This window comes from Microtus oregoni, unplaced genomic scaffold, assembly GCF_018167655.1.
Source record: "Microtus oregoni isolate MIOR12 unplaced genomic scaffold, Mior012 000020F_ref0000438, whole genome shotgun sequence".
Taxonomy (NCBI): Eukaryota; Metazoa; Chordata; class Mammalia; order Rodentia; family Cricetidae; genus Microtus; species Microtus oregoni.
The window spans coordinates 39,372,104-39,399,990 of record NW_024543079.1 but is presented as its reverse complement, the minus strand read 5'-3'; the positions used below and the strand labels follow the sequence as shown (position 1 = coordinate 39,399,990).

The 27,887-nt window shown below is 45.5% G+C and overlaps 1 protein-coding gene across 1 annotated transcript in view; it reads left to right on the top strand.

Annotated features, from left to right (window-relative positions):
* The window catches only part of Acoxl (acyl-CoA oxidase like), a 238,241-nt gene that overhangs the window by 30,567 nt on the left and 179,787 nt on the right, over positions 1 to 27,887 (top strand). Inside the window, exon 8 of the mRNA XM_041670171.1 lies at positions 13,681 to 13,715. Within this exon, the coding sequence (XP_041526105.1) occupies positions 13,681 to 13,715 (35 nt within the window). The remainder of the gene's footprint in view (positions 1 to 13,680; positions 13,716 to 27,887) is intronic.

Sequence of the window (27,887 nt, the reverse complement as noted above, 5' to 3'; positions counted from 1 at the left end):
TGTGCCAGTCCAGAGCTGTGCTATAATCTTAGGTCTAGTTTGCCCCGGGACATTTCAGTCTGGCCAGTGTGTACACAAGCAGACATTTGTGTTTCTTTCCTGTGGTGCTCACTTATTCCTTGGCTACCCTTGCAGATTGCTCACGGGTGAGCCTCCTGGGCCTGACGACATTGTCAGTGTGACTGAATCGCTATTCTGGGCTGATGACACATAGCCTAGGGACAACCTCTTGTTCTCTGAAGACTCTGTGTAATAGAATTACAGCTTCATAATGCAGTTCAGGCCAAACTTTGGAGCAGCTGGGCTAAGGGGAATTATACCTGAGTGAGAGAAATTGATTCCAAACCTCAACAACACAGAACTTGTTTCAGCTTCTCAAACAAGCTGACAGGTGACAGGCTTTGTCACCTATGGGCTCGGCACAGGCTGATCCTTCTGCCCGTGACGCTAATGTTTCCTTTCTTAGCCACTGTTTCTATGTAGGTGGATGTTGTGTCTCCAGGAAACCTCTCTCTCCTGTGGAGAACCTTCCTTTACAGAAAACTCAAAGTGCTTGGCTTATTCCAGTCCCTGATGCGATCTCTGTATTTCTGCAGAAGATGTGTGGGTGGGTGGGGGCATCACATAAGACCAGGCACACAGGAGGCCTTCAGTAGCCATCACAGCATCTCTGTGCTAAGGAGGTCCAGGAGGAGGAAGGGAGCTATACATGCAGCTGTCTACAGTGGGCCACACTCCTCTGTACACTGCTGTCCCACCCTGGAAGACAAGGGGCTCTGGGAGGTGAGGCGACTTGGCAGTGGATTGTTGTGACCAGCCCTGTCCTTCAGTGACTTCAGTCTCTGCAAAATTTTTTATTTTTTAGCTGGACATGGTGGTACATGACTTTAATCCCCGTACCCAGGAGGCAAAGGTAGGAGGATCTCTGTGGGTTTGAGGCCAGCCTGGTCTACATAGTGAACGCTAGGATAGTTAGAACTACATAGACTCTTTCTCTCTAGAAAAGCAAAACAAAACCAACCAATCAAACAACCAAACTAACACCCCTCCCTCCCAGCCCCCACACAAACAAAACAATCTTCTTCTTGTCAATGTATTAAGGCTTTGCTACAGCAGGATTGCGGGCATGTTGGACTCTGAACATATATCTTGAGTTTCTAGAAACATATATGTTTCTTCCTTGGATAACAGCTTCTTTGACTTTTGGACTGTACTGACCCATTCAATATTTTAAAAATTTCATCATGCCTATCTCTGCGATTGTGTGGCCCTTGAACTTGATTTTTGTTTTCAGGGATCTTCCAAGTCAGAGTCAAGGGCATTAGCTCCATGCTGAGCCTATCAAGTCATGCTTTCTTTGTGAACTTTCATCTGGTAATAATGCTGGAGCGAGTCGACTTTTAAAAAATATTTGCATATCTCATTTCCTTGTCTAATCAGTGTTGTGAGGATAATGCCCCACTTTCCATGCTTGGCTGAGCAGCTGCGGTGGTGTGAGGCGCTCGGGGGCCGGCTCACGGCAGCAGTTTCTCTTTCCTACGTTTCCCATCTCATCCCAGCCTTGCTGCAACCCACGCCCCAGACTTCCTTAAAAAGACCCTATCTCTTCAGCAAAACGATACGGACGTATGACATTTGCCCACAGTTTAAAGGACAGCTTTGTCACAGCTGCATCGTCCTTGGGCATGCTTAGTGGAAGGTGTACTGTGCCTAGCGTCCCCTTTGAAAGTCCTTTAGAGAAATAAGGGGAGCAATTAGGTTTAAGGACGACTTTTCCTTTGGCGTGTCCCTATGGTTACCCGTGACCTTGCGAATTGTCTAGTTTATAGGTCACAACTAGGCCAAAGATGTCAGGTGCCTCTTTTCAAAAAGAAATACAGCATCCTCTTTTCCTGAAGGTGTTGATGGGGGTTGGTGAGCTTTTTGTGGTAAATAGAGCCTCTCTCAGGAGTCCCTCTGTAGATTTTAATAGGATCATACTGATTTCCTGACAGCTTCTAATGGAGGGGTGGACTTGAGGCTTGAACCCCAGGGTGTATTCTATGTCTTTAGCTAAGGGAGTTCCTAAGATGGAATTTGAATGCTTGCTGAGGATGGGCATTTTTAAGATTGTGCAGAGGGAAAAGGAAGCATAGAGAAATCCTTGCTGCCAGAGAGAGGAAGGAAGTTGACTGCTGGGAGAGGCATTGCATGAGTTTCTTTTCCTGTTGCAGTGACCAAATATCTGACCAGAAGCAGCTCACAGGAGGAAGGGTTTATTCTGGCTCACAGTGTGAGGGGTTTCAATCCATCATGGCAAGGAAGCCATGGCAATGGGGGCTTGAGGCAACTGGGAACATTACATCTACAGTCAAGATGCAGAGAGTGGTGAGCGCTGGTGCTCAGCCCGCTTCCCCCTTTACATATGCAGGCTAAGGGATGGTGCCACCTATAGCCAGCATGGGTCTTCTCACCCAGGCTAACCTAATCCACATGGTCCCTTGTAGGAATGCCAGAGGACGTTCTCTTGGGTGATTTTAGGTCCTGTTAGACTAATAAGCATCCACTGTAGTCCCGGAGACATAGGCCTGACGTTAAACACCAGTGGAAACTTGACCTTGATATGAAAGCAGAGATGGGAGGAGGATCAGTCTAGAAAGTGGACAAGCTATAGAAAAACTTTCAGGGTGGGACAAGAAAGTTGAAGGTGGCTCAAATGACAACTTCTGTCCTCAAGGTCTAAGGAGAAGAGGCTGGGGTGAAACTTAGGACAATGTTTGTCTCAGTTTCTCTGTTGCTGGGAACAAAGAAACCCGAGAAAACCAACTTACAAGAAGAAAGGTTAGTTTTGGTTCCTGGTTTTGGAGGCTTTAACGCAAATGCATGGTTGGTTGGTACTGTTGTTAGGGCCTGTGGGGTGACAGTACATTATGATGAGGAGTGTTCACTGGAGCTAAGCTGTTCTCATAGTGGTGGCAGGGAAGTGATGGGGGAAGGCGTATGGTGAGGAGCCACGTTCCCAATATACCCTTCAAAGTATATCTCCAATGACCTGATTCCCTTCTACTAGGTTCTACACCCTAGAGGTTCTACCACCTCCCAAGAGCATCACGAGTTAGGATGGAGCCTTTAACACATGGCCTCTGTGGATATCCAGGATCCAAAGCACATTTATCAAGGCTCAGCTGTTTAAGGTGTCAGAATACAGGGCGACAGGCAAAGCATAGAGAAGTATGGGAATTACTGAACATGGAGTCTGGAGAGGCGTGCTTTGGGCTAGTCTGTGTCCATGGCAGTCCCCATAATAGAAAATGGGATTTTTTTCCCCTGCAGAGAGAAGTGGAAAGTGGGTTGGTTGGGTTGACCCGGGTCTGGAAATTTACCTTTGAGTTTGCACGAGGTCCAGGGTGGGTGCGTGGAAGTGCTGTCTGTTGGGAAGGTTTGAATCAGGCGAGCTTGGGAAAGGCGTGTGGAGGGGATGGAACAAAGGAAGATTGGAAGGAGATAAAAGCCCCCTTCTCACTTCTGTTGGGTACCCAGTGTATGGTCAGAAACACCTAATGAAGGGCCCTGATGTTTAAATCGCTCTGACCAGCCACGCCAAGGTATCTGTATGGAAAATAGTATTGCAGGAATGTCTGGATTCTACTCAAATCGTGATTTCAATTGCAGTCCTTTAACACTGCACTCTCAACACCCCTGGCCTGGTGGTGAGGGGTGGCACATTAGTGACTTTCTGTGACAGGGACAAAATGCCTGACAAAAGCAGCTTGAGTAAGAGAGGTTTGCTTTGGCTCAGGATTTTAGAGGATACGGTCCATCCTGGCAGGAAAGATACAGGCGAAGGCTTGGTCTGTGGTGATGGGGACTTAATAGAACTTGTTCCTGTCCAATGCCAACCTGGAACCAGAGAGCCTGGGCAGGAAGTCAGTCTTGGCTATTGCTCTCAAAGGTCTCCCTTAACAGGTGACTTACCTCCTCAACCACATCTTCCACCCTGAAGGTTCCACAGCTTCCTCAAGCAGCACGAGCTGGGTACTAAGTGTTCAAACATATGTCTGTGGGGACATTTCATAAATCCTCGCAGGAAGCGTTGGCTTCTCATAGTTTTCTGTCCTTCTGTCTTGAATGTTGAAGGGACCCAAGTGAAACATGTATAAGGAGGACATCTCTCTTGAGCTGTTCAGGGTGTTTTCCCTTCCCTTCCTTCCTTAGTTTCTATTCATCAATGAAGGTGCCAGGAGATCAGACCACTGGACTGAGTTGCAGATGGAGCAGTCAAGCAGGCTGGAGCAGGTTCCATGGAGAGCTGGACCACTGTATGCAGCAGGGTTGTGGTAGTCTCACCCAGTTAGAGAGGCTCCCCTCCTCTGGGGTATGCCTTAGAATCTGGCGCTTTTGAAGCTAGGTGATACAAACGACAGAACCTAGGGCCCAGCAGCTGCCCTGTCTATCTCTCTACAGCCCCAGGTCAGGTGTCATTGACTTAGCATGGCTAAGGTAGTCTCTGTCAGCTTTCTCTAGGCTAAAGTTACTCCCTGCTCTCATACGATCAGCTCATACTTAAGACATGGGCAGTCATGCTTTTCTTCCATAAGAAGAAATTATGTGGACATAAATTACTTGGAATTCTCCCGCATCAAAATTTGCTTCTTCTCCTTCATTTGCTTACTTATTTTAGTCACATCTTTTTCTCCCCTTGCTTCGGCTTTTTGAGACAGGGTTTCTTGTTGTCCAGGATGACTGAACTCACATGTAGTCAAGGCTGACTTTGACTCTACTCTTCTCTCATCTTTATAGGGCTCGGGTTACAGGTGTGTACTCCCCCATCTGGCTTGATTATTTCTTTGTATGATTATCTATTTATGGATATTTAATTTATGCTGTGGGTTAGAATCTAATTCTACTCATTTTATTTTGTTGTTTAAATTATTTCACTTATGACTACCGGGAATTCATCCATTTGGCTTATTTCTCTTCCACCTGGGCATGAGTGTGTGAGTGTGTGAGTGTGTGTGTGAGTGTGTGTGTGCGTTAGATATTTCTTTCTAGTGTTGCAGGGCACTCCATGCTCATCTTGTATTTTCCCTGCCCCAGGCTCAACCACTCTGCCAAAGAACCCTGGTTTCTCTTATTGGAGAACATTTTGAGAAATCAAGGTTTGGGTGCTATGTGGCTTTGTTGCTACAAGGGAAATGCATGTGTATGCCTGTATGTGAATAAATGTATTCACTTTTAGCTCTATTAAGCTAAACATGAATTCATGTTATGTCTGAACGCTGATCATTATCACATAGATATTCTAGATTCCTATTATGGCTCATGTGTGAGTTACCTGCTCCAGCATTGAGAAACCTGGCTCCAGACATCCACTGTAGTGGTAGCTGGTCCAGAACTGTGGGCCCCATGGGAAGCATTAGATACAGCTTGGCTTTGCAGTTCCCTTAGCCCACCCTGCTCTGCCCTGCCTCTCAGATAGGTTGTCCTGTGCTCTTGGCTCTTTCATGATCTGCATTTCTTCTGGACTCTCCTCACCATTCCACGTTTTGTCGACTTGTGTTTTCAGTTGCTTACATTTCACTTTCTCTCTGTGTTGTAAGTTTCCTTCGTGGGTCTGTGATGTAGCTTCGCTAGTCCCAAAGGCCGTGCACTTCTCCTAGTCAATCTTCTTTCTTCTCTAAACCCTTTCAACCTGGACCTATTTCCTATGTCCACCGAGCTGCCGCTTCCAGAATGTCCTGCTGATAGAGCTACACTACAAGTGGCCTTCCAGCATTAGCTCCTGTCACCGTAACACAGCACTTTAAGATTCGTCCACCTATGCAGGCTTTCCTTTAGCTCATGTTATCAAATTATTTGTGTAAACACCTAGAACTCACAAACTGGTTTGTTATACTGGGCAGCAATCTCAAGGGAACCCCCTGCCTGTGCCTCCCCAGTGCTGCTTCCCCTGGCTTTTTAAATGGATGATAGACATTGTGCTCTTTCCAGCATAAGAAGACAAGCCTACGTGAGATGTCCTGTGCTTTCTACAGTGCTTTGAGGCCATGGTAGATAAATGCTGGGCCTCTGGTCACAGTGGAGACTTTTCTTGGAACCCTGAAAGGCATTCATTTTCCTAGGAGTGGTCCAGCTTCTGCCTCCTGTGTGGTGGCCTGGAGGCCTGGAGGCCTGGGCTGAGCTTCTGGGCATTCAGGGCAGGAAGGTGGGGACAAAAGGATGCTAAGAAGGAGCTGGAGCTGCAGAAGTTTGAGCACTTGCCCCAGGGTGCTCAGCCACATGGGGCGAGGCATCCTGATGCTGGAGGACAGTGACAGGCTCAGCCGTTCTCTTAGAGCTCGGTGGTTTTATTTAATCACCTATTTCCGGTCTGGCTTTTTTTTTTTTTAAATCAGAAATAATGAATGGTCTCTTTGGAAAGAAAAGTATCTCCCTTTGCATTTTTCTCCATCTTATGCAGGGGTGAGAAGCTTTTGTTCCTTCTTTGTTCGCACACCTTCAGCATCTTTCATACTATCTCCAGTACCATGTTCTCTTCCTTCTCGGGAAATCCGCAGGTGAAGGGCAGCCTCCCCTGACAGACTGGGAAAATGGAGACAGGGGGAGGCTGAATATTTGTTTACATGTTTAGGAAACCCTGGACTGGGGCTTGGGGAGTACTCTGGACATGGGCTATCACCTACTCATACCGACTTATTGCTCAATGTGCACTTTAGGTTTCTCTTTTGGGGTGTGTGTGGGGGGTAGTGATCCTACATGTTTGGTAGTCATACTTCTTTGTTTAGCGCCTTTTTCCTTTTATACCATCTGGGATTTTTATTTGATAAGTGTTTTGTTTTTTTTTAAGTTACTTTTCAGGTGGTGGTAATAAAATACTTTAACAAAGGCAAGTCAAAGGAAAAGGCTTATTCGGGCTTATTGGGGCTCACAGTTTGAGGGTACAGTCCACATGGCAGGAAGTCCAAGCTGCGGGGTGTCAAGGCACCTGCCCACTGCCCCACATTTAGGAAGCAGAGCATGATGAACGCTTGTGCTCAGCTGGCTTCTACCTGTTACACAGCCCCAGCCCCAAGTCCAGGGAACCATGTTGCCAGGCTGCCCTTGTTTACGGGGATTCTTCCCACCTCAGCCAAATCAAGACGATCCCTACCAGGCACACCTAACCTAAATAACCCCCACAGGTGTGCCAGGAGGCTGTCTCCAGGTGACTCCGGATGCTGTCAAGTTGACAGTCAACGTTGTCACGCTTAGCTCTCTGCCCCCTAACCCCATGCCAACATGGAGTGTCAGCACATCCCACTGCCGAGATCATCCAGGCCGGTGGTGGTCCTCAGGCCTTTGCCAGGCCAGGGTGGCGGTGAGAATGGCTCTTGTGCCCCAGAGAAGAGCTGCAGCCTTTAATTTAGAAGGTGAAACTTGATTCCAGTTCAGGGCGTGGGGCAGGAGAGCAAGGAATTGAGGTGTTTGTATCCCTGATCTTCAGTTGGTTTGCGCCTGAGGACATACAACAGCCTGTTTCTTAGGTTAACTGAATGGCCAGCTTTTGTGTTTCAGGGCCATTCCTGTTAGCCACCGTCAATTTTCCCACTGGCCTTTGACACCTGCCTTTCAAAGTTCCAGAGACAAGTTACTGGGGTTTTTAAAAGTTGAATAAATGTTTACTTATCACACACATACACCACGTGCACATATGCACAAACACACGTGCACGCACAGACACATGTATGCGGTTCTTTTCCTGAGCACAGCTGTGCGATGTTCTTCTACTCTCTGAAATGTTAATTTCCAGGAATCAGGGCTAGATAGCATCATGAAATAGGTTCACTAATGACAGCGTCATTGCTACTCTTCTCCCATCCTGCCTTGCTGTCTGTCGTCTCCTGTTGGTAGGAATGACAAAATAGAGGTGGGGGCTGCAGTCCAGGGGCTATGAGGCCTGCCCTTGGTCTTGATGAAGCTGGCCCATCCTCGCTTGGTAACACCTCTCCCAGCTGAATGGCTGGGTTCCTGCTAGCACTACAAGGCCTGAGTTCACAGTGACTTCAGTCTTGAAGTTGAATTTAGGACACTGAAATGCCATTTAAAGGGCACAGATGGGAGCCGTTTCACTCTGAGCTCTTAGCATCATTTCCATCACCAGCACCTGGCAGTTGGTGCCGACTCATCCGTGCTAAGCGCGAGGCTGAGATCTTTCCATACATCATCACGTCATCAAACTTGACCCCTGGAGGACCAGAGAAAACACCAGAGTTCCTGAGTCAGTGGGCTAGGGCTTAAGACTTTGCATTTCTCATGAGTTCCTGGGCAGGCTGATACTTAACGTTTAAATTAATCTGCGTAAATGATCTCTAGGAAGCAGGGAATGTGGACCACATTTCACAGTAAGGAATCAGCAATAAAGGTCAAGGGACTTGTCCCCAAAGCTCCTGCCTTTTCTCCAGGAGCGGTTTCTATCTCAGCTCAGTTATCTATCAAAGGAAGTAGGAAGAGCCCAAGGAAGCAGGAGGGGGCAGGGAAGAGGGAAGGGGGCAGAGGTGTAGTGAGCTGTGGAGGGTTTGAGAGTTAGGCAGAGGCTGAGGGGACCTATGTGAAGGACCAGCCTGAGAGGGTGCTAGGGTAGCATTGGAGGCCCTGGCTTCTCAGGAGGAAGCCTCCAGGAGAGCAGCGAAGGGGTTAAAGGAATCCGCTCTGTGGACCATTTTCTCCATGCCCAGCCATCTTAGCTATTAATATGTCATGACTCCATGTGGAAAGCTACCTACATTGAAGCTGTTTATGGGAGGGCCTGTCTATACCACAGTTGTTCGTGCCATCTCCTCATGCTATGGCCCCTGCTTATAAGAGAGTCATTCCATGCCATGACCATAAGTACTACCCTGCCCATGATGCAACACTCTGTAGGTGGCACTCTCTCTTTCTGCTGTGACTCCCGGTGAGCCTCTCTCTCTGTGTGCTGTGACTGCATTAGTGGCTGTCTCTGCGCTGTGACTGTCTCTGCGCTGTGACTGTCTCTGCTCTGTGCCTGTGTCTCTATGCTATGACTCTGTGAGTGGTGTTCTCTCTCTCTCTCTGGAGGGTTGGCAGTGTAGAGATGTGTCCAGTGAAATTATTTAAATTATTTTAAAACTCATGCATTTTCATGATAAATTCCCTAGTGTCAGCTCTTCTTAATAAGTTGGGAGCTCTGGGTTAGAGATTGTAGCTGCCCCTGAGAAAGGGCCAAGCTGCTGGTCATGGCTCCTTCAGCTCAGGCACTGTCACTGGTTTAGAAGGTTCTAGACTTGGAACATCTCCCACTGGGTTGAGTGACTCTGGGGTTTACTGGCGTTTCCTTTTCCACCTGTCAGCTGTTTGTACCAGGACTGTGGGGGAGAGGGTTTTTGGAGCAACCACTTCCTGGTAATCCATGGACTTGGAAGGAAATCTCCCCAGCACCTTCTGTGATAATTTAAACCATTTCTCTCTCTTTCTCTCTTTTCTCTTCCTAAAAATTATAGTGTGTTTTTAAAATGTGATTTTATAAATTATTATTTTACAAGGACCACGTTGTCTGCATGGTGCTTTACAGGGTCTATCTGGCCACAGCTGGAGCACTGCTGGGTGTTTTATGGCAAATTATTCTCAGATTACCCTTTAATGCAGGAAGGGCTGCCTGTTGTCTGAGCTCCCTGGGTCATACAGAAACCCCAGCCTTGATACAAAACAGCTGTCTGTGTTCCAAGGAGGAGGATTTCAGATGGAGACAGAAGGGAAAAGGTTTGCATAGCTGGTGGGGGCTTTGAAAAATGTTTAAGTTACTCTTTCCTTGCCATTAGAATGTGATTTAATTTTGTTACCAACAAATTGTGTAAATCTAAGAGAGAAGCACTGTGAAAAAGAGTTTGTGACGAGTGTTCTGGCAGTACTTACAGCGTGTCCTGAGGGGCTGCTCCCTAGGGAGGCCAGCACAAAACTCCTGCTGACCTCCATGTCCCCGAGCCTCAGTCCGGCTGGGCCAGGGTCAGGGGGGCAACCCACAGACCTCCCTCCCCTTTCTCCTCTAGGCCCCTGCTGAGACCAGCAACAAAAGGGCCAATTGTCTGAGGCATCCCCTTGTCTCAGGGGCTCCAGCAACCTTTCTGAATGCCAAAGTGTATCCAGGCACATTGATATGTATGCATATATGTATGTATATATATGTATATGAATGTAGGTACACGTAATGGTTCTTGCCCACATGTATATGTAGCATCTGTGCAAACACATGCATTCACACATATACACATTTGAGCAAGCATGTGGACATGTGTGTGTGTATACTATGAAGATATGTGTGAGGGTATATACATGTATGTACATGAATATGAATGGATGTGTCCATATGCATACTAATGCATGTATGTGTGTGAGTGCATGAGAAGCATGCAACTTGCTTAAAGAATTTCTGAGTCCTGGTGCATCTAAACAGAGCCAGTGGCCCCAGAAGCTGGACTGGCCAATGGTGGCTCCTAAGGCTAAAGGAATGGAGCATCTGGCTCACTTCTCAGCAGGTCGCACAGCTGCCTTTATGTGGTGTTCTCTCTGGTATGGAAAGCTTAGAGCTGTTTCTCCTCGCTTGCTTTCCCTGGAGGAAACCAGAGAGCAGGCATAAGCAGTCTCCTCGCGTAGCTTTTTGCCTACTTTGCCTCATTGGCCTGTTCTGACCTGGACTTCCAAACTAGACCTTCTAGAGATTGTCTGCTCTCTTCCTGTTCCTTCCCAGGACTGCCTGACTGGAACCAGTACATTCTCTGTGTAGAACAACTATGATATGCCCCATCCTCATCAACACTGAATTAGTACCCACTGAGCCACAGGGCTCTTTCCTGTGTCCCATCATTTCGGTCCCTAACACTGATTGTTCACAGTGGTGTGTAGGGATCAGTGACCAGGCCAGCCTTGGGTATGTGCCAGCCCTGTCTATTGGAGTATTCAGGGCTCAGATTTTCTTCTTTAATAAAATTGTCCTTCTGAAAATGACAACAAAACACATTAGACTCTGAAGCTGGGAGAGAGAAGGGAAATGCTTGAATTCTCTGGTCTGCCTCTACAGCAGTTCTGCCCGGCCCCTTTCACCAGCACAACTGCCCTGGAGTAGCTTCCCACTTTCTTTCCCTCCTTGTCCCTCCCTCCCTGTTTCCTCTGTGCTCCCAGCAAGGGCTTATCTTTCTACTGTAGAGCAGCCACCAATTAAACTTTGCTCCAAAGCTTATCAACATATTCAGCCAGTAAAATTATCTTATAATTAGCTGAACTACAAGCCAGAAGTCTTTAACCACAGGAAATACAATGTGACCCAGTGTGTGGAGTCTGTAAGTTGCTCATCCCCACCTTGGCTGCAGTCGCGGCTTCTCATTTTTTCCCAGTCATTTCCTCTGTGTTCTGTGTGCTCTTAATGGTCCCCAAGGCCTTAAAGAAAATACACGACAGGTTTAGCTGTGATAGATAATGGAGTAAATTCAGTTAAATGTAATATAAGATCATCCTGGTTTTTAATATTTCATGCACGCACATTTATATACTCTTTGTGTGTATGCATGTTCACATATGTGTGCATGCATATTTGTTGGGGGACGTGCATGTGTGTGGAGGCCAGGAAACAGGTGCTGTTCACCTGTTCTATCTAATCTATCTATCTATCTATCTATCTATCTATCTATCTATCTATCTATCTGGCAGGGTCTTTCTCAGACCTGGAACTCACCATGTAGGCCTGGCAGACTGATCATAGAGTCCCAGAAATCTGCCTGCCTGCTTCTTCCTGATGTGAGGGTTACAAGGGCCTGCTACCATATCCAGTTCTTTTAGTGTAGCTTTAAATGGGGTATTCAACCCAAGTCCTTCTGCTTGCAAGACAAACTCTTTATCAACTGAACCATCTTCTTTGTCCCTGCATGCATTTTGTGTGTGTGTGTAAACTTAGGCCTACTTTTCCTGGGTGTGCTGATGTTTTGCCATGACTGGGTCTGTATTTTGGATAACTGCAGTGTTGTTCTGAATTATTCTGGAGCTGTGCTGTTCCAACAGTATCCAGGGGATTCTGTAACATGGTCAGCTGGACAGCAGTTGGGCTTTCTTGCCTCAATTACCTCAGTTTGCCCTCTTTCTCACTCTCTGTTCCTCACTCTTTCTATAATTCCACGGCCTGGAGTCCCTCCTGCCATCTTGCACCAAATGTGGTATCATGGCCATGTCATCTGTCACCCTCTCCCCATCTCTGTTAGGGGATAGCAAGGAAGCATGAATGGTATTTGGGGATCTTAAGGTACAACTTAGGCTTTCAGACAGAAGCAATATTACAGGTGGTACTTAGATTCTTAGTTGCTGTGAGCTTCTTTAATGGCTAATGCCGTGGCTGGACATAAGAGGGCTCATGAGACTTACATAGATTCACTGGACATTGATTACATCTTTTCTATAATGAAGCACTTCCAAAGTTCTAAAAACAAATCGAAAATTAAGTTTTGGAATATACTAACATTTTCATAGATAGGCATCGATTATAGTACTTATACAGTAGTTAATATTGGTAGCGTTTTCTGTGTTTGTCATGCAGTTATACTGCTATAAACACAAATGTAGAAAACATCTTCATCCTAACATTATTCTTAAGAGGAAACAATGGTTCTGACCACTTTAAAACTAGGAAACTGGCATCAAGGACCTCAGTAACTGCTGTTGCAGCTGAGCTCAATCCGCTAACCTGACTGTCTTGTTCACTGTTCACCGTGTGTGAAATGTCCAGGGCTCATGCCTTATGGTTTTGACCTTATGGTTGTGACCATGTATGCTTGAGAGGTTTCCATGATACTGCTGCAGGTAAAGAGGACATCACAGCTTCATTTCAGCCTCCTGTCGCTGCTGCATCCAGCTGTCACATGTACCATTCCCTGAAGTTACATTTCCATTTGGGGCTTGGTTTCTCTACAGTCTTTAGAATGTGACTTGACCGGCCTTGAGATGATGGGATAGCCTTAAATGCTAAGTGAATCCCCAGGAAACCTCTGGCCCAGGTATCTAATCCCTTGGTGGTCTAGAGTCTACATGATGCTCCTGTGAAAGGGGTGACTGGGGGGGCCCACTCTTGGTTTTGCTGTACCAATGCAAACCTTGGTAATGGCTGCATGTTGACACCCCATCCTTCTACTGATGTCCCAAGAGCCCTGACCTGCAAGTTGCTCCCAACTAAGGATGCTTTCTGTCTGATCCATGATGAAATACCCTTGGCTGTCTAAAGACCTTTTCAAAATATCATGATCCTTTCAAAGCAAAGTTGAAATCAAGGCACTATCATTAGAAATGGCTGTGAAACAACAAGGCCTGTTAGGAAATGTTTTAAGATTTACTTTTATTATGTGTATGAAGGTTTGTCTGCTTATGTATGTATGTGCATCATGTATGTGCCTACTGCCCACAGAGGTCAGAAAAGGATAGCAAATGCCCTGTCACTGAAGTTACAGCTGGTTGTGAGCCACCATGTTGGTGCTGGGACCTCTGCAAGAGCAGCCAGTACTCTTATATTTTGGTTGTGAGCCTAGCCTTTAACGGCTGAGCCATCTCTCCAACCCCAGACATTAGGAAATGTTTAAAAATAATTGACCATATTGAGCTAATTTTCTTGTGATTTCAGCATGTCCTTTATATTATTTAATTTGTATTTTCCCTCTTTTTTCTTAATTGCAGGTTGGACTGACGATAGCCATCCGCTATAGCCACAGGTAAGGTTTTAAAATCTTTTTTTAAAAGAAATGGGCTTGTGGTTTAGAGGTTTTGGTTTTCGTAGGTCCTGAAGAATTTTGAGGTTTGTGTTCTGTTTTGGTTTCTTTTTTGGTGGCTGTTTTTCCATGTTGGAGATGGTACAATTGCAATTGTTGTTTGGAGGAATGTGTGGTGGTGGCGGTGGAGGAATGGTTTTAGTTTTTGCTTATGCGTTCGTTGCAAGCTGGCCTCAACCTTGCAGTCCTGCCTCAGCCTCCCTAACACTGGGATCATAGGATCGCACCACGGTACTCAGTTCTGCCGTCAGTCTTGTTTACAGACAGTCTTCTTGGTCGTTCAGCTTGGCTTGTTGTTTTTTGATCCTCCTGCCTCTGCTTCCCAAGTGCTAAGATCACAAGTGTGACCCCTGTGCCCAACAACATTTTCTGAATGACATGAACTCGAGAAGCTTGACGGTAGGGCACAGATGTGATTTGTGTGTAGCGTGTTGAGCCTGAGTCTGAGAATCAGAGTGAGGGGGTTTTTACCTGTGAGGCCAGGCCAGGCCTGTTTGTAGAGCTCTTTCCTTGCCCACCACACCTCTCTCCTTCCTGCCTTCCTGCCTTTGGCAGAGGCAAAGGGCCTCGATTTTTGTCTCGCTTCATGATATCCACCCTGGTGGCAATCGCACCATGTCAATGAAAACAAAGCATTACTTTCTAGTGCCATCATTGTAGCCTTGTCCTGTGAATGTTTGCTTCTAGAATCATCTCTCTTGTGTGTATGCACCAAGATATACTGTGCTGAATGAATTAAAATGAAGGTTTGATAAGCAGTGTCTTCCTGTTCTCATGTACGCTGTGTTCACCGCTTCCCCAAAGCGCCACCCTCGGATCAAAGGCGGGCAGCTCAGGTTAATCTGCTCATCTCTCCGCAAACAACTCAAAAGAATACCAGGCGTCGGGACAAATTTTCATCCTGAAGATAGTTGTTACAAGTTGTATGTTCAGTTTTGATCTAAGTGTGAGACTCAAATAGCTGCTGAAAAACAGAACAGGTATGAACAGGAAGAGGGCAGGAGTGGACTTGAACTTCTCGGAGTTCATGTATGAGAAGGAAGGTGTTTGGGGAGACATGTCTGGAGCAGGTGGATGAAGGCTGCCCCAGACAGGTTCATGGCCGTGCAGGGGGTAAAGTGATATCTTCCCCTTGCCTGTCACATAAGCTTATGGCTGAGGTCACATAACAAAAGGCAGGTAATGAGAGGCCGATGTACATGTTCATTCAGTACGTTTTACACGAGGAGGAGGTTTTATAAGAAAACAAAGACCCAAAGTGAAGAAGCATGATTAGACAGGTGCTAGAGCAGTGGTTCTTAACCTGGGGTCCCTATCCCTTTTGGGGTTGCTTATCAGATATCCTGCACATTAAATATTTATATTACAATTCATAACAATAGTAGAATTAAAGCTATGAAGTAGCAATGAAATAATTTATGATTAGGGGGTCACCCCAACACAAGGAACTGTATTAAAGGGTCGCAGCATTAGGACAGTTGAGAACCACTGCTCTAGTGTGGATAAAATGATGGGCCTTTTTTTGCTCAGATCTTCTCTGTGCTCTGGTGCCTTCAGAGGTCAGGATGCTCCTTTGCGAATTGAGAGGGTGCTCTAAAGAGTCTTGCGAGCTGTTTTGGTGATCTTCTCTTCTGCGATCTTCTCATGCCAAAGGGCCATATTTTGGAGTAACAAGTCCCAAACCCTATCTTCCACCTGTGTGTTTCCCAAGTCTGGTGTGTGCAGTGTTTGGATGGTGTGCACACACATAGAAACATTGTCCTGAAAGAGCATGCTGTCCCCTCATCAGCACAGCTGGGTTGTCACAGCTGATGAGATGCCTCTCACCGTGCCCTTAAGACACATTCACCCATCAGTGCACTCGTGGGCTGTGTCTGCCTTTTAATTATAAGGGATGTTGATGTTATAAATACAGCACATGAATGTCTTGTCCTTGCTTCTACTCCTTTTGGACTTATATAAGAATTAGAGTCCTAATTACATGGCAATACTCAAGTTAATTGTTTTGAAGAGTGTTCATACTATTTCCTTGTCATTGCTATGTGAAATGGAGTTTTATGAAGTCCACACAGTTCTGGTTCCTTCACAAACAGTTGGGATGGAGAATTTCATTGTTATGTTTTAGCAGAACCCAGAGACTGGAGTGAGAGTTTCCTGGGTCTTCTTTGTGTGGACAGGAAGACTTTGAGGACAAGGTTTGGGTCTTATCAGCAGACCTTTTCAAAAATTCCCATAGAAAGGCCAGCACAAGAGTGAGGAAGATGAGGAAAACCCCGATCGACCTCTGCAGTGGATGGAGATAGATTCGAGAATCAGGAAAAGGCAAACGTGGTTCCAGAGTGACAAATGAGGAGGAATGGCTTCTCCGTAGAGCAATGGGTGGAGGCATCGTAAGGAGATGAGTTTGAAGAGGAAATGAAGGAGTCAGGAAAATCACGTAACCTTGATGAGCAAGCATTTCTCAGTCTGCTGTGGACAGAAGTGGGGACAGAGCTCTTCCAGAGCAGGAGGGGACCTTGCATGATAACTAAGGTGCTTGAGGCCGCAAAGCATCCAGGGGTGCTCCAGCTGTTAAATCTGTCCCATTAAAAAGAGGATGCTGTTCAGGATGAAAAATATCCCCCACAGCACACAGACATGCATGTGTGCACACAGACTTTCACATTCATGCACATATGTGACTACACACGTGCACGTACACACACACACACCATCCACATCTACTTCTGCATCTATCCCTTTGTATCCATCATTCCAGACCTGATTATATGGCATAGGGGTGCATGTGATATGCCACATAGGGTTGGTGCTGAGGTGTGGGGAAGCGGAGGATACTGTAGCCATATTCAGATACTATAAATGTGCAAAGCAAGAAGAACACCTGCCATGGCTGATGGACATTTAGCAACGGGACTTGCTCACAGTTCATTTATTATCATGGTGCCTTAATTTATTTTTATAAAGTCAAGTCATTTTTGTACAGAGTGGAAAATTGTCTCTTTGATGCTTATTTCCCATTGTTTAGCTTGAGGTTTTGGGTGGAATCCACACAGTGTGACAACTGGGTAACCCCGAAAAGTGCCCTTTGCAGATAACAGCTCTTGGGGCCCCACCACCTACGCAGTGGGGAACAGTTTCCCCAGTGTGTGGGTGTTTCATTTTGTTCTTTCTCTGTAAGGTTGAAAGAATTGCACTCTTCCTCCTTACTGATCCAGGGCGGCAGCCCAAAGCAGCGCGTTCCCTCGTGGTGGATACCCCTGGGCAACCGTGAAAGAGGAAAGAGGCAGAGAAACGGCACCTCACCTCTAGCTCTCCCTTCTGACACGGGAGCACCCACGTGAGCCAACCTTGTGGCATTTTTGCATGAGCCTCTACACTGATGTTTCAAAAGCAGAAGATAACAGCAGCCTGTGATAGGATGATTTTGTTTGTTTCTTTTGCTGGTTTTCTCTCTTAAATAGATAAGAAAGGAAACAAATTTTCCATCTGCTACAGGTACAGGAAAGTCCACAGGAACATGAGTTTTAGATAAAACTGAACAATGGTTCTTCTCCAAAACAGACTTTTATCTCCTGGCTTCCTTTGGTCCTGAAGTAAGGCCAACTTAGCTGTCGTTGAGGTCAGTGTCACATCAAGACATTGGGGTTATAGGTGACAATTCTTACAAAGGGTTTGACATCTCCAAGGTGTTATGGATAGTTTTATGTCAACTTGAAACAGGCTAAAGTAATCTAAGAGCATGGAAACTCAATTAAGAAAATCCATAATATCCAGCTGTAGGGAATTTTCTTAATTGTTTATTGATGTGGGAGTGCCCAACTCATTGTGTGTTTATAGGTTCTAGAAAAAATAACAGGCTGAGCAAGTCATGTTGAGCAGACCAGTGAGCAGCACCCCTCAGCCCCCATGACCCCTGCATCAATTCCTGCCTCCAGGTTCCTGCCCTGTTTGAGTTCCTGTCCTGATTTGGTTATGGTGTTTCATCATAGCAATAGTAACCCTAACTAAGACACAGGGTTGTGGACCAGAGACGGGGAAGGCAGAACTAGAGGGCCTACATGTAATCAGTCCCCAAGGTGAAGAGTGTCTGTGCCCATTGTACAGACCTATGGCTCAACAGGCACCCCAAGGCTGTTCCTAGTTTTGTTTTGAATGACTTAGCAAGAAGTGAAGGGGTCATGGACTCTTGTGTATGACTTGGATTAGAATCAGATTCTGAAGTTGGCAGATGAATCAGAAAGCTTATTGAATGGACAGGTGATATCAAGCCAGTAATGAAACTGTCATCTTGAAATACAAAAATAAAGAAAAGGCAAGAAACAGGGTCATCAGGGCCATTGGGCTTTGATTTCAAGAGCTGGCAGATACCTAGTGACTCCCATTTGGAGCTGGTTTGATCTTGTGGGGTCAGCTGGGGGAGAATGTAGTTCTCCAAATTTTGTAAAAATAAAAAAAATTGCCTTTCTACCCTTTTTTTCTATTTTCAAGAAATAGTTGTTTCTGTCACTAGGGCTCTGGCCAACTGCTTTATCTGTCTCTTTCTCAGACTTCACAGTAAGGCTCTGACCAGATTTATACACAAGAATTGCCAAGAATTATTTCTCTTTGATGCTCAAATCTTGAAAGTCAAGCTATCTTTAGAAGGTTACATTTTTTCATCACCTTCCTACAGAATATTATTCTCAAGGGTCAGACTACAGATCTTCATGGAGTGTTCAAATCATATGTTTTTACTTAGTGTTTTGAGGACTGTAGGCTATGTTGTAGGTATTTCATGGCAGAACTCAGTACAGGCTTGCAGATGGGTCTAGAGAGTGACAGATGCTCTTTAGGCTCTACACCTTCTGGTACATCTTCTGTCCACCCCAACCCCACAGTCCCTTGTCTCTTCTCAAGTTAATGGCCTTATCTTTTAGGGACCTTTCCATCAACCCTAAATGGTTGCATGCCATCACCATACCCACAGGGTTGTCTCCAGAGATCATCTGCCCACCAACAAAGGGCTCTTCCTCAAACACAAATCTGATAATACTTTTCTTCCCAGAAGCCTCTGTGGGCTTCCAGCCCCAGAGCATGAAATCCAGATGCTTAGCATGGGATTCTGGATTCATTCCTGGTCCATCTCCTCTCAAGCTTCATGTGTTTTCATACACTTGATGCTGTTATTCCCTTTGATAAAGTAACTTACCTCATCTCTTTTTATATCAGTGAACTCCTACTTCATTTCAGGCAGCCTCTTGGGACGTTGTAGTCTTTTTGAAGACTTGTCAGGAATTCATTCTCCTCTCGGTTAGGGTTCAGGGTGTTTCTCAAGACAGATTCTCTGTGTCTACTTACCATCTTTATCTAGAGATGTGAAGGACGGATTATGTGAAGGCCCACATTGGGCCTGCCCTATGCTATTCCTTCCCCAGTTAGCGCTTGGCCTAGAGCTAAGGTCATGGACACAGTGCTGTGTTGGTGGGTCTGAGAAAACGTAGATTTTCTTTTACAATCACTCCTTTAAAAAAGTGACCTCTCCCTTATTTTAAAAAGACTGAGATAACTGTATTATTTTTCTCACCACAATGATAAAAATACTCAAGCAAAGCAACTAGAAGATTTCTTTTGGCTTGCTGTTTGAGGGTACAGTCATTAGAGGAAGTAATGAGGATGGAGGAAGGCATGGCAGCAGGGGTAGGTATGAGGCAGGGAAAGGAGAGTACCGATATCCAGATGGCCTTTTCTCTTTCCCATTTTTACTCAGTCCCAAACCCCAGCCACCTATGATTGGTAGTATCATCTACATCCAGGACAGGACTTACTTCTTAATCAGTTCTTCCATAGGCATATCCGAAAGTGTATCTCTGCAATTCCCTAGGCATTTCTAAATCTAACAAAGTAGACGATCAAGATGATCTCAAGTCCACCCTTATCGATTTGGCACCCAAGCCCGTGACTTTAAACCATAACATTCTACCCCAAGCACCTTAAGTCCATCTCATTAGGCAAAATGTATTTAGTCCATCTCTAAGAACCCTTGAAGTCTAACAGTTCTAATATTGTTCACCAGCCCAAACTCAGTGTCTTCCCTGAGATCCAAGATAATTTCTTACCTCATATAATCTTACCCTTTACAAATAAAAATGAAAACCATATGCTTCCAATATAAATTGGTGCAGAGTAGATGGTAGTATTTTAACGCAAAACCAGGAGGATAACGAGGAAGATTAACTAACCTAAGCTAAGCAAAAGAAACACCAAACTCTGAAGTTTTGTCCAGCATCTTGGGCTCGTGATAGCATCATCTGGACCCCAGTGGACTTGGGTAGTCCCACCTATTCAATTCTGTTGCCCGTGGCAACTGTAGCCCCCCCCCCCAGCTGACTCCACTCAGTACCTGCAGCTTTGCTTGACAAATACCCCACATCTACAGCATCTCTAATATATTTGGGATCTCCACTGCCACCTAGGTTTCACCTTTAAGGTTTGTGCATAACCATCCCAGAAGTTGTTTCCAGAGGCTCTGACCCTGTTACACATCACATCACATAAAAGTTATTGTAGAACCTTGGTGCAAGCTTCCACAACCGCCTCACTCCTGCATCTCATGGGCCCATGAGACCAGCACAGTATGGATGCCACCTCCAAATTCTGCTTTCAGCTCAAGGTGTGTGTAGCATGTCCTTCCCTTCTGTAGTGTCCTCCGTGCACCTTGATGGCTGACTCTGGAGAAACACTTCTCAAAGAATCCCTTCAATGGCCTTCTCAGCTTAAGTTCTCCCCTTTCAAACAACTCTAATTGATACAAACAGAAACCTAAGGTAGGTGGGATCTTGACCTTAGATGACCTTTCCTACTGGTTGGGGCAGAGTAGGAAGTTTCTCTTTAGTGGTGCTAAGTCCTTATCTCAGCTGCTTATCTACACCCACCTTCACCACAAGGTCCAGATTGCTCACAACACCCTCCACCAAGCCACACATTTTCATGTTTTCTTCTCTTTCACACTGTAAATATGACTAATAACAGATAGCAGTAACCGTGCCACAGGCAGTACAAAACCAAATGTACTTTGCCAGACTCTGACCTGAATAGACTTGCTGGAGTCTGGTCTTGGGGTAGGATCAAAGGAATGGTGGTAGACGTGATCTGTCAGTTAGGAAGAGGGGAAAGCACGCACACGTGCACACACGCACTCACACACACTTTCCTGGGCTCTGTCTGGGCTGCCTGATGGAAGATGTTCCTCACCTTGAGGATACGCCTAACCTGCATCAGGGTAGCCTCTGGAAATGATCACACAGACATGCCCAGTAGTGACTCTCCTGTGCCCCAGCAAGTTGATAGTTAAGATTAATCATCACAGTACTCAAATCAAATTGGCCAAAATTCAGCATAGCTCAAATTAAAATCCCAATGATCTCTCATGTAGAAATCAACAATTACTAAACTCTTTTGTAAAGATAAAGACCTAGAGTAACTATGTTAATCAGACCTTCGCTACTGTGGCCAGATGTGTGACAGAAACTCTTTGAAGGAAGGAATGATTTACTTTGGCTCACAGCTTCAGTTCATCATGGCTAAAGGTGTGGTGGAGCCAAGTTCCATTCCTCCAGGTAGCTCATGGCAGAAGGGTGTCTACACTGCTGACTTTGTTTCTCCCTTGGTTTCATTTGGCTTCCTCCCTATGTGATGGTGCCTTCCACAACTTGAGGAGTGCTCTATCCTAGGTTAATTCTCTTAGGGAACCACCACAGACACTCCCATAAGATATATGCTTTATTAATCTCCTTTATTTCATCAAGAGGACAGCCAATAACAACCCATTATGCCATCAATCTTCAAAACAAAACAGAACAAAACAGAATCACGAGAGCTGCATTTAAAGTCTCATTGTAATGTTACAGTAATCAGTTCAGTGTAGGGTTGGTGAAAGGATAGACATATGGTGTATATGTGTATACACACACACATTCACATCCCTTACCACATTATCATCCCTCAATGTAAAACTTAAAGCTACACACCTGGGAAAGGATTAAGAGAAAATCTTTGTGAGCCTCTGCAAGACACAACTTTCTTCAGTCTTAAAAAAAACTGCACTATAAACGAAAAGGTTGGAAACATAGATCTTATTAATTAAATACAAGTGTTGCTTGAAAAGCGGGGCTAAAAGATGAAAAGACGATCCACAAATTGGGAGAAAAATATTTGTGCAATGCGCATCTGACAGGAGACTTGGATCGGGAACATATAAAAACCTGTCATGGCCCCCTTGACAAGAAAACAAAGGAGCCCCGCTTAATTTATGAACAGAAAGCTTTGAACCGTGAAGAGATGTTTGACACCATCAATTATTAAGGAAATGAAAATACACTGAATGTACTTTAGAATGAGTTAAGAGAGCCAATCTCCTCCAACCCACACAAAGCAGCTGAGGAGGAGATGTGGACCCTCCCGTTGGGGAGAAGGCAGAATCGTGCAGCCACTTTGGGGAATGATTTTGGTAGTTTCTTGTAATGTTATCTACTTAACGATTTAACGATACTACTTCTGGAAATCTACACAAGAGAGATGAAACGGACCTGCGTGCAGATGTTTATGACACGTCTATGTATAACAGCCTCAAACTGAAAACAATCCCTAGCATCCTGGGAAACGGACGAAGGCTAGCACAGCCATGTGATGAAATACACTTGGAAATGGAAAGGCACTGTAATGAGTGAAAGGATCCAGGCTCAAGGGCACACAGACGATGCAATTAGCGTTGTATAACCTGAAGACGTCCAGTTGCATGTTAGTGGTGTCCCAGGAGGGTGCAGGGATTGACTGGAAACACATCTGAGGAGCTTGGGGCTGGGGTGAGAGGTGTTTTCAATCCTGATCATGACGGTCTCGCCTCGTTTCAAAGGAGTTTTACTGGGATGGGTTTGCAAGTGTGAGCTAAAGAGGTGAGGTAGGGAACCCTTGCACCACTTTTGCTAGGGCCCTTTCTAGAAGGTGGTATTTCCAGTTCTGTCTTCCAAGGCTCTTTTGTGGGGGCCAAGGCGAGTATTTCATTTGGAACTGTGGTGTGTGCTGTGTGCCCGGCGGGAGGCCAGGAGTTCATGTTTTGGCTCGCCTTATCACTTTCCAGGAAGCTGTTAAGTGCACAGATGCACTCAGCTCTCTCTTGTCTTTCTAAGACTTGTCACATAAACACAGGTGCAGCCAGGTATTTTGTCAGCTGTGGACATTCCAGATGGAAGAGCACTTGAGTGAAGCCTTCTCACTGGGACAGTTCAGCCTGAGGTAATTGGATTTGACCTTGTCCTTCACCCTACAAGGTTGCTGTCAGGCACGAGACTGGGGGGTCTCCTGAGCCCTTAGGGCGCTGGACCAATGCACTTGACTTGGCTTAACTTCCCTCCTAGGAGCGGGTGTGGGTCCCCAAGGTCACATTCCAGGAGGCACAGCTCAGCTATCCATCTGGAAAACTCACCCGATGCTGACCTCTCCCTGGAGACTGAGGAATGGGGTGCAGCTGTTCGTAGCTCTCCCCAGTAAGAAAGCAGCTCCATGTTCTGCTCCGGTGAAAGTGGCAGGTGTCACTCCTGTTTCCACTTGGTTGACTGCCACTGTGTGCTGGGCAGAGGGCAGAGCAAGAAATGAGCCCAGAGAAGTCCAACCACATGCTTAGCACCGCACTGAGCATGCTCGGTACTTCACCAAAAGAGGCAATACTGTTACTGTTCTTCCAGGGCCAGCTCTGTTGTGCTGATGACAGCCAGAAGGGAGGCAGGTGTGTGTGTATGTGTGTGTGTGTGTGTGTGTGAGAGAGAGAGAGAGAGAGAGAGAGAGAGAGAGAGAGAGAGAATGGAAAAATGAATGGAAAGAACCTGTTGCTGGATAGTGGGAACTGGCTCATAGTCTGATGGGCTACGGCCTGACTTGAAAGCCTGGTTCTGCTCCTAGATTCTCAAAGTATTTTCTCAGATTTTGTTGCATGGGGAGACCAGTGTCACAATTTGAAGATTCTTCGAAGCTAGCCATGCAAAGTTTTACATCTGCATGTGTATGCCTTTTTTTTTTTTTCTCTATGAATTGTACTTTGGTCGCTCATGTTCCTAAAAATCCTGAAAGTCATCTTTCAATCACAGGGAGGTTGACCCGTTGGGAATGGCTGGGCATCTCTTAGGAGGTGCTTATGTCGTCAGCTGTAGACCAGGCAAAGGGGTGGTGCTGAGGCAGCTCTTTCTCTTCTTTCCTGTATCACGTAGCCTTCGTTTCCTGTTGAGGCTGATAGAGCCTCAGATGCCAAGTAGTGAAGCCGCTGTCGAAATCTACACTCCCAGAACTTCCCTACAGTGGGTATGCCTGCTCATGCCAGCATCTGCCTCAGATATTCAAGCTCATTTCTGTCCTCTGTAAAGTCCATGGTGGGGGTGGATGATGAGTGGGTACTTGAGGGTATGGAAGGGGCTCTATCTTGATCTAGGGATCAAGTTGTCTTCCTCCCCATTCATATGGTTGTTGGCATAAACTGGGCCAGTATGCTTGGCCTCTTAGTGGTATATGGTGTGGTTATTTATTTATTTATCATGCATGCGTGTGTGTGTGTGTAGGTGCATGCTTAACATGTTTTTATGTGCATGTAGAGGCCAGAGGTTGATACTAGTTGTCTTCCTTTAATACCTTTTGTCCTATTTTTGAGACCAGGTCTCTCAATGAACCTGTAACCCCACTCACTTGGCAAGAATAACTGGTTAGCAAGGCCTAGAGGTCCTCCCACCTTCTCCATGATACTATGGTTACAGGTATTTACTACCATTTTTACACGGGTGCTTGGGGTCCCAACTCGGGTCCTCATTCCTGTATGGCAAGTATTTTACTGACTGTTTGTTGATGTTTCTCCTGGGGTGATTGCTTCTAAACCAGAGTGATTTTGACCCTCAAGGGATGTTTGTTGATATTTCTGGCTAACCGGAGGTCAGAGAGGTTACTTCAGGTGTTTGATGGGTAGAGGCTGGGGATGTATTGCATTCCATAATACACAAATATAAAACAGCCCCTTAGAACAGAGAATCACCTAACCCAAAACATGAATAGAGTCCAAGTGGAAACCCACTGTAGACAGAGAGCCCCAGAGGCCAACATAGTGAACATCCATCCTTCATCTTCAGGACTTGGAAGGTATCATGTCCTCAACTGGCACAGACTGAATCAATCAGGTCTGTTATTTTATTTGTTGAATTTGTGTTGTTTAAACATAAAGATTAAATCAGCTTTCAAATAATATTGGCAATGAGTGAGCCAGCATGGTTGTCTCTTTAGCATGGTAGATGACTCTAAACCCACCGATGGCTGCCTGACAATGGTCCAGAGGCAGGAAGCAGTAGCCTTCCTGCCTTCCTGGTTGGCCTTTCAGTAGAGGCTCATGGGAAGGCACTATTGTGTTAGCTAGCTTTCTTCTCCGTGGAACAGAAGGCTCCGCATAAGCTACTTAAAAGGAGGAATGGTTATTTTTGCTCATGGATTCTGAAGGTTTGGTGCATGAACATCTTCGTGTCCCCTGGCAGGGAGTAGGTGCTCCTCCTCTGACCCAGTTAGCTCTCCATAGCTGTGATAGAGATCATGACCAAAAAATTCCCCATGCTCCCTGGCAGGGAGCAGGTGCTCCTCCTCTGACCCAGTTAGCTTTCCATAGCTGTGATAGAGATCATGACCAAAAAAATTCCCGTGCTCCCTGGCAGGGAGCAGGTGCTCTCCCCCTGACCCAGTTAGCTTTCCATAGCTGTGATAAAGACCATGACCAACAGCAACCTGGAGATGGAAGGATTTACCTCATCTTACAACTCATAGGTTACACTCCATTGCTGAGGGAAGTCATAGCCGTGGAGGAGTGTTGTTGATTGGCTTGTTATTCATGGCTGTAATTTCCTGCTTTCTTGTATAATACAGAACCACCTTCCCAGGGTGGCACTTCCCACCATGGCCTAGGCTCTCACACATCAATCATCAATCAAGAAAATGCTCTGCATGTCTGCCCACAGGCCGATCTGATTGAGACATTTTCTCAGTTGAAGTTCCCTCTATCCAGAATATCCTTGCTTGTGTGTCAAAATAACAAAAAAAAAAAAAACCATAATTGGCATACCTCCCTTTTTGTATCATTGTGATGAGTGCGGATTCCATCCTAATTCCAAGTAAAAACTCAGCTGATGTTGAAAATGAAACTCAACCAGCCACTCCAACAGCTGCTTTTAAAATCAAGTGTTCTATCTAACTCATAATCTAAAGAGCTGCTTATTAGTTTGGCACTTACATGTGGAAGAATGATGGTAAGCAAATGGCCAAAAGAATCTTTACTTTCCTGTATTTAAACTATTATGCTTCTGCAGGAGCAAAACAAACAAAAAACAACAACCATGTGTTAAAAAAATAAACACAAAAAAACTCCACTGCAATTAACAGCACACAGTGGTCTTGAATCTGAGTGGAGGTGTTTCAGGCAGTGGTCCTTGATTTTGCATGAGGTGTTCTGTACCAAGGCTGTGGTCCTGCTGTGTAATGTGGATGGACACTGCCAGAAATGCCTCTGGTTCATTTGACGTTCGATTCTGAGTTGATGTTTGGTTGTTTGAACTGAAGAACTCTCTCACTGCTACTAGATTTTTCGCAAACTTCATCCACAGCTTCAGAAGCTGGCTCTTAAGTAACAAGCAGTTGCTTAAATCCTGTTCTTGTAGCTACCATGACCCTCAAGGGGGTGTAATCAATTCTGTTTTGAAGGCGAGGGCATCTATTCTGAGAGATTAAGGAACCTGTCCAAGGCCACGTGGGCACTTAATGAAGATCACCGTCTTTCAATAATGCTAGGATTCTCTATGTATCTTGGAATAGCAGTGAACATAAGATCCATTTGAGAAAATATTCTCAGAAAAATCAAAGAGCTACTTCATAAGAGAAACTACAGGGATATATCTTTATAAAGAAATGAAATGTACAACATAAGCTGTGAACGAAAAGACTATGAGGTCCGTGAGGGGACATGCCATGGAAATCTAGCTCTCCTGCAGGATCACAATGGCAATGACTGTGTTATGATTCATGATGCTGCTAAGACCTAGTAATCCCTGCTGGACTTCAGAGGCTTCTTTCATTGTTTCTTTCATTTCTTCCACAATTACTTTGTGTCAGATAGTATGCGCTTAACTGTGAGCAAAGAGAAAGCCCAGCCCCACGGCTGTAAACAGTAACTATATATTTTCTTACTTAATGATTCTTGAAGTGGAGCAGTTTCAGGGTGGTTATTTTGTGGCTCAGTGACATCTTCAAGGACCAAGGTTGCTTTGATCTTTCTTCTCTGTAGCCCTCAGCCTGTTAGTTTTGTCTTGACTGACTCCCTTGTGGTCACAAAATGGCGCTGGGGTTCTTACTACCACAGGCATGTGTAATAGGATTTAGCAGCAGAGGAAGATCCATACTTTCCTCTATGTTTCTTTTCAGTAGATGGAAACCTTTTCCAGAAACCCTTCAAGAGACTTCCCCTCATTCCAGATTGGCTAGATGGACCCATGTGGTCCTTCCTAAGGTTGGCACTGGGGAGGAACCTGGATGCCTCTGGCACAGCAGATCCACAGAGAAAGGTGGACTGTGGAAACAAAATGGCGGTTCTGTTACAGAGCAGGGAGGGAAGAGGGATGAGGCCAGCAACTGGAAATATTGCTACGTATTTAAAAATATTTTTACTAAAGACAATCTCAAACATGAGAGAAAGCGATAGCAGGTTTCCAGGTGCTTTTCCTCCAGTTTCTGCAGTTATCACACTGTGGACAGTGTTTATTCGCCACTATTCTTCCTTTCATCTCCTGGAGAATTTGAAAACGTCCCAGACACACACTGATGTTCAACGATCTACACATGCTGAAGACCTCCTTCATACCTGGGCCCAGATCCAAGGGAGAAAGAAGCTACTTCACGGGCTAGAGATTAGGAAGGACTAACTGGCTTAACTGCTTTGTGCTAGAGAAATGACAGTGCTCTAGCCAGCTGTAGCGTGTCTTTCTCCTACGAGACTGAGACAGGAAGACCTTAATTTGAGGCTGGCCTGTGCTACATCACAGAACAACAGCAACAACAAAACCAAAACAAGTG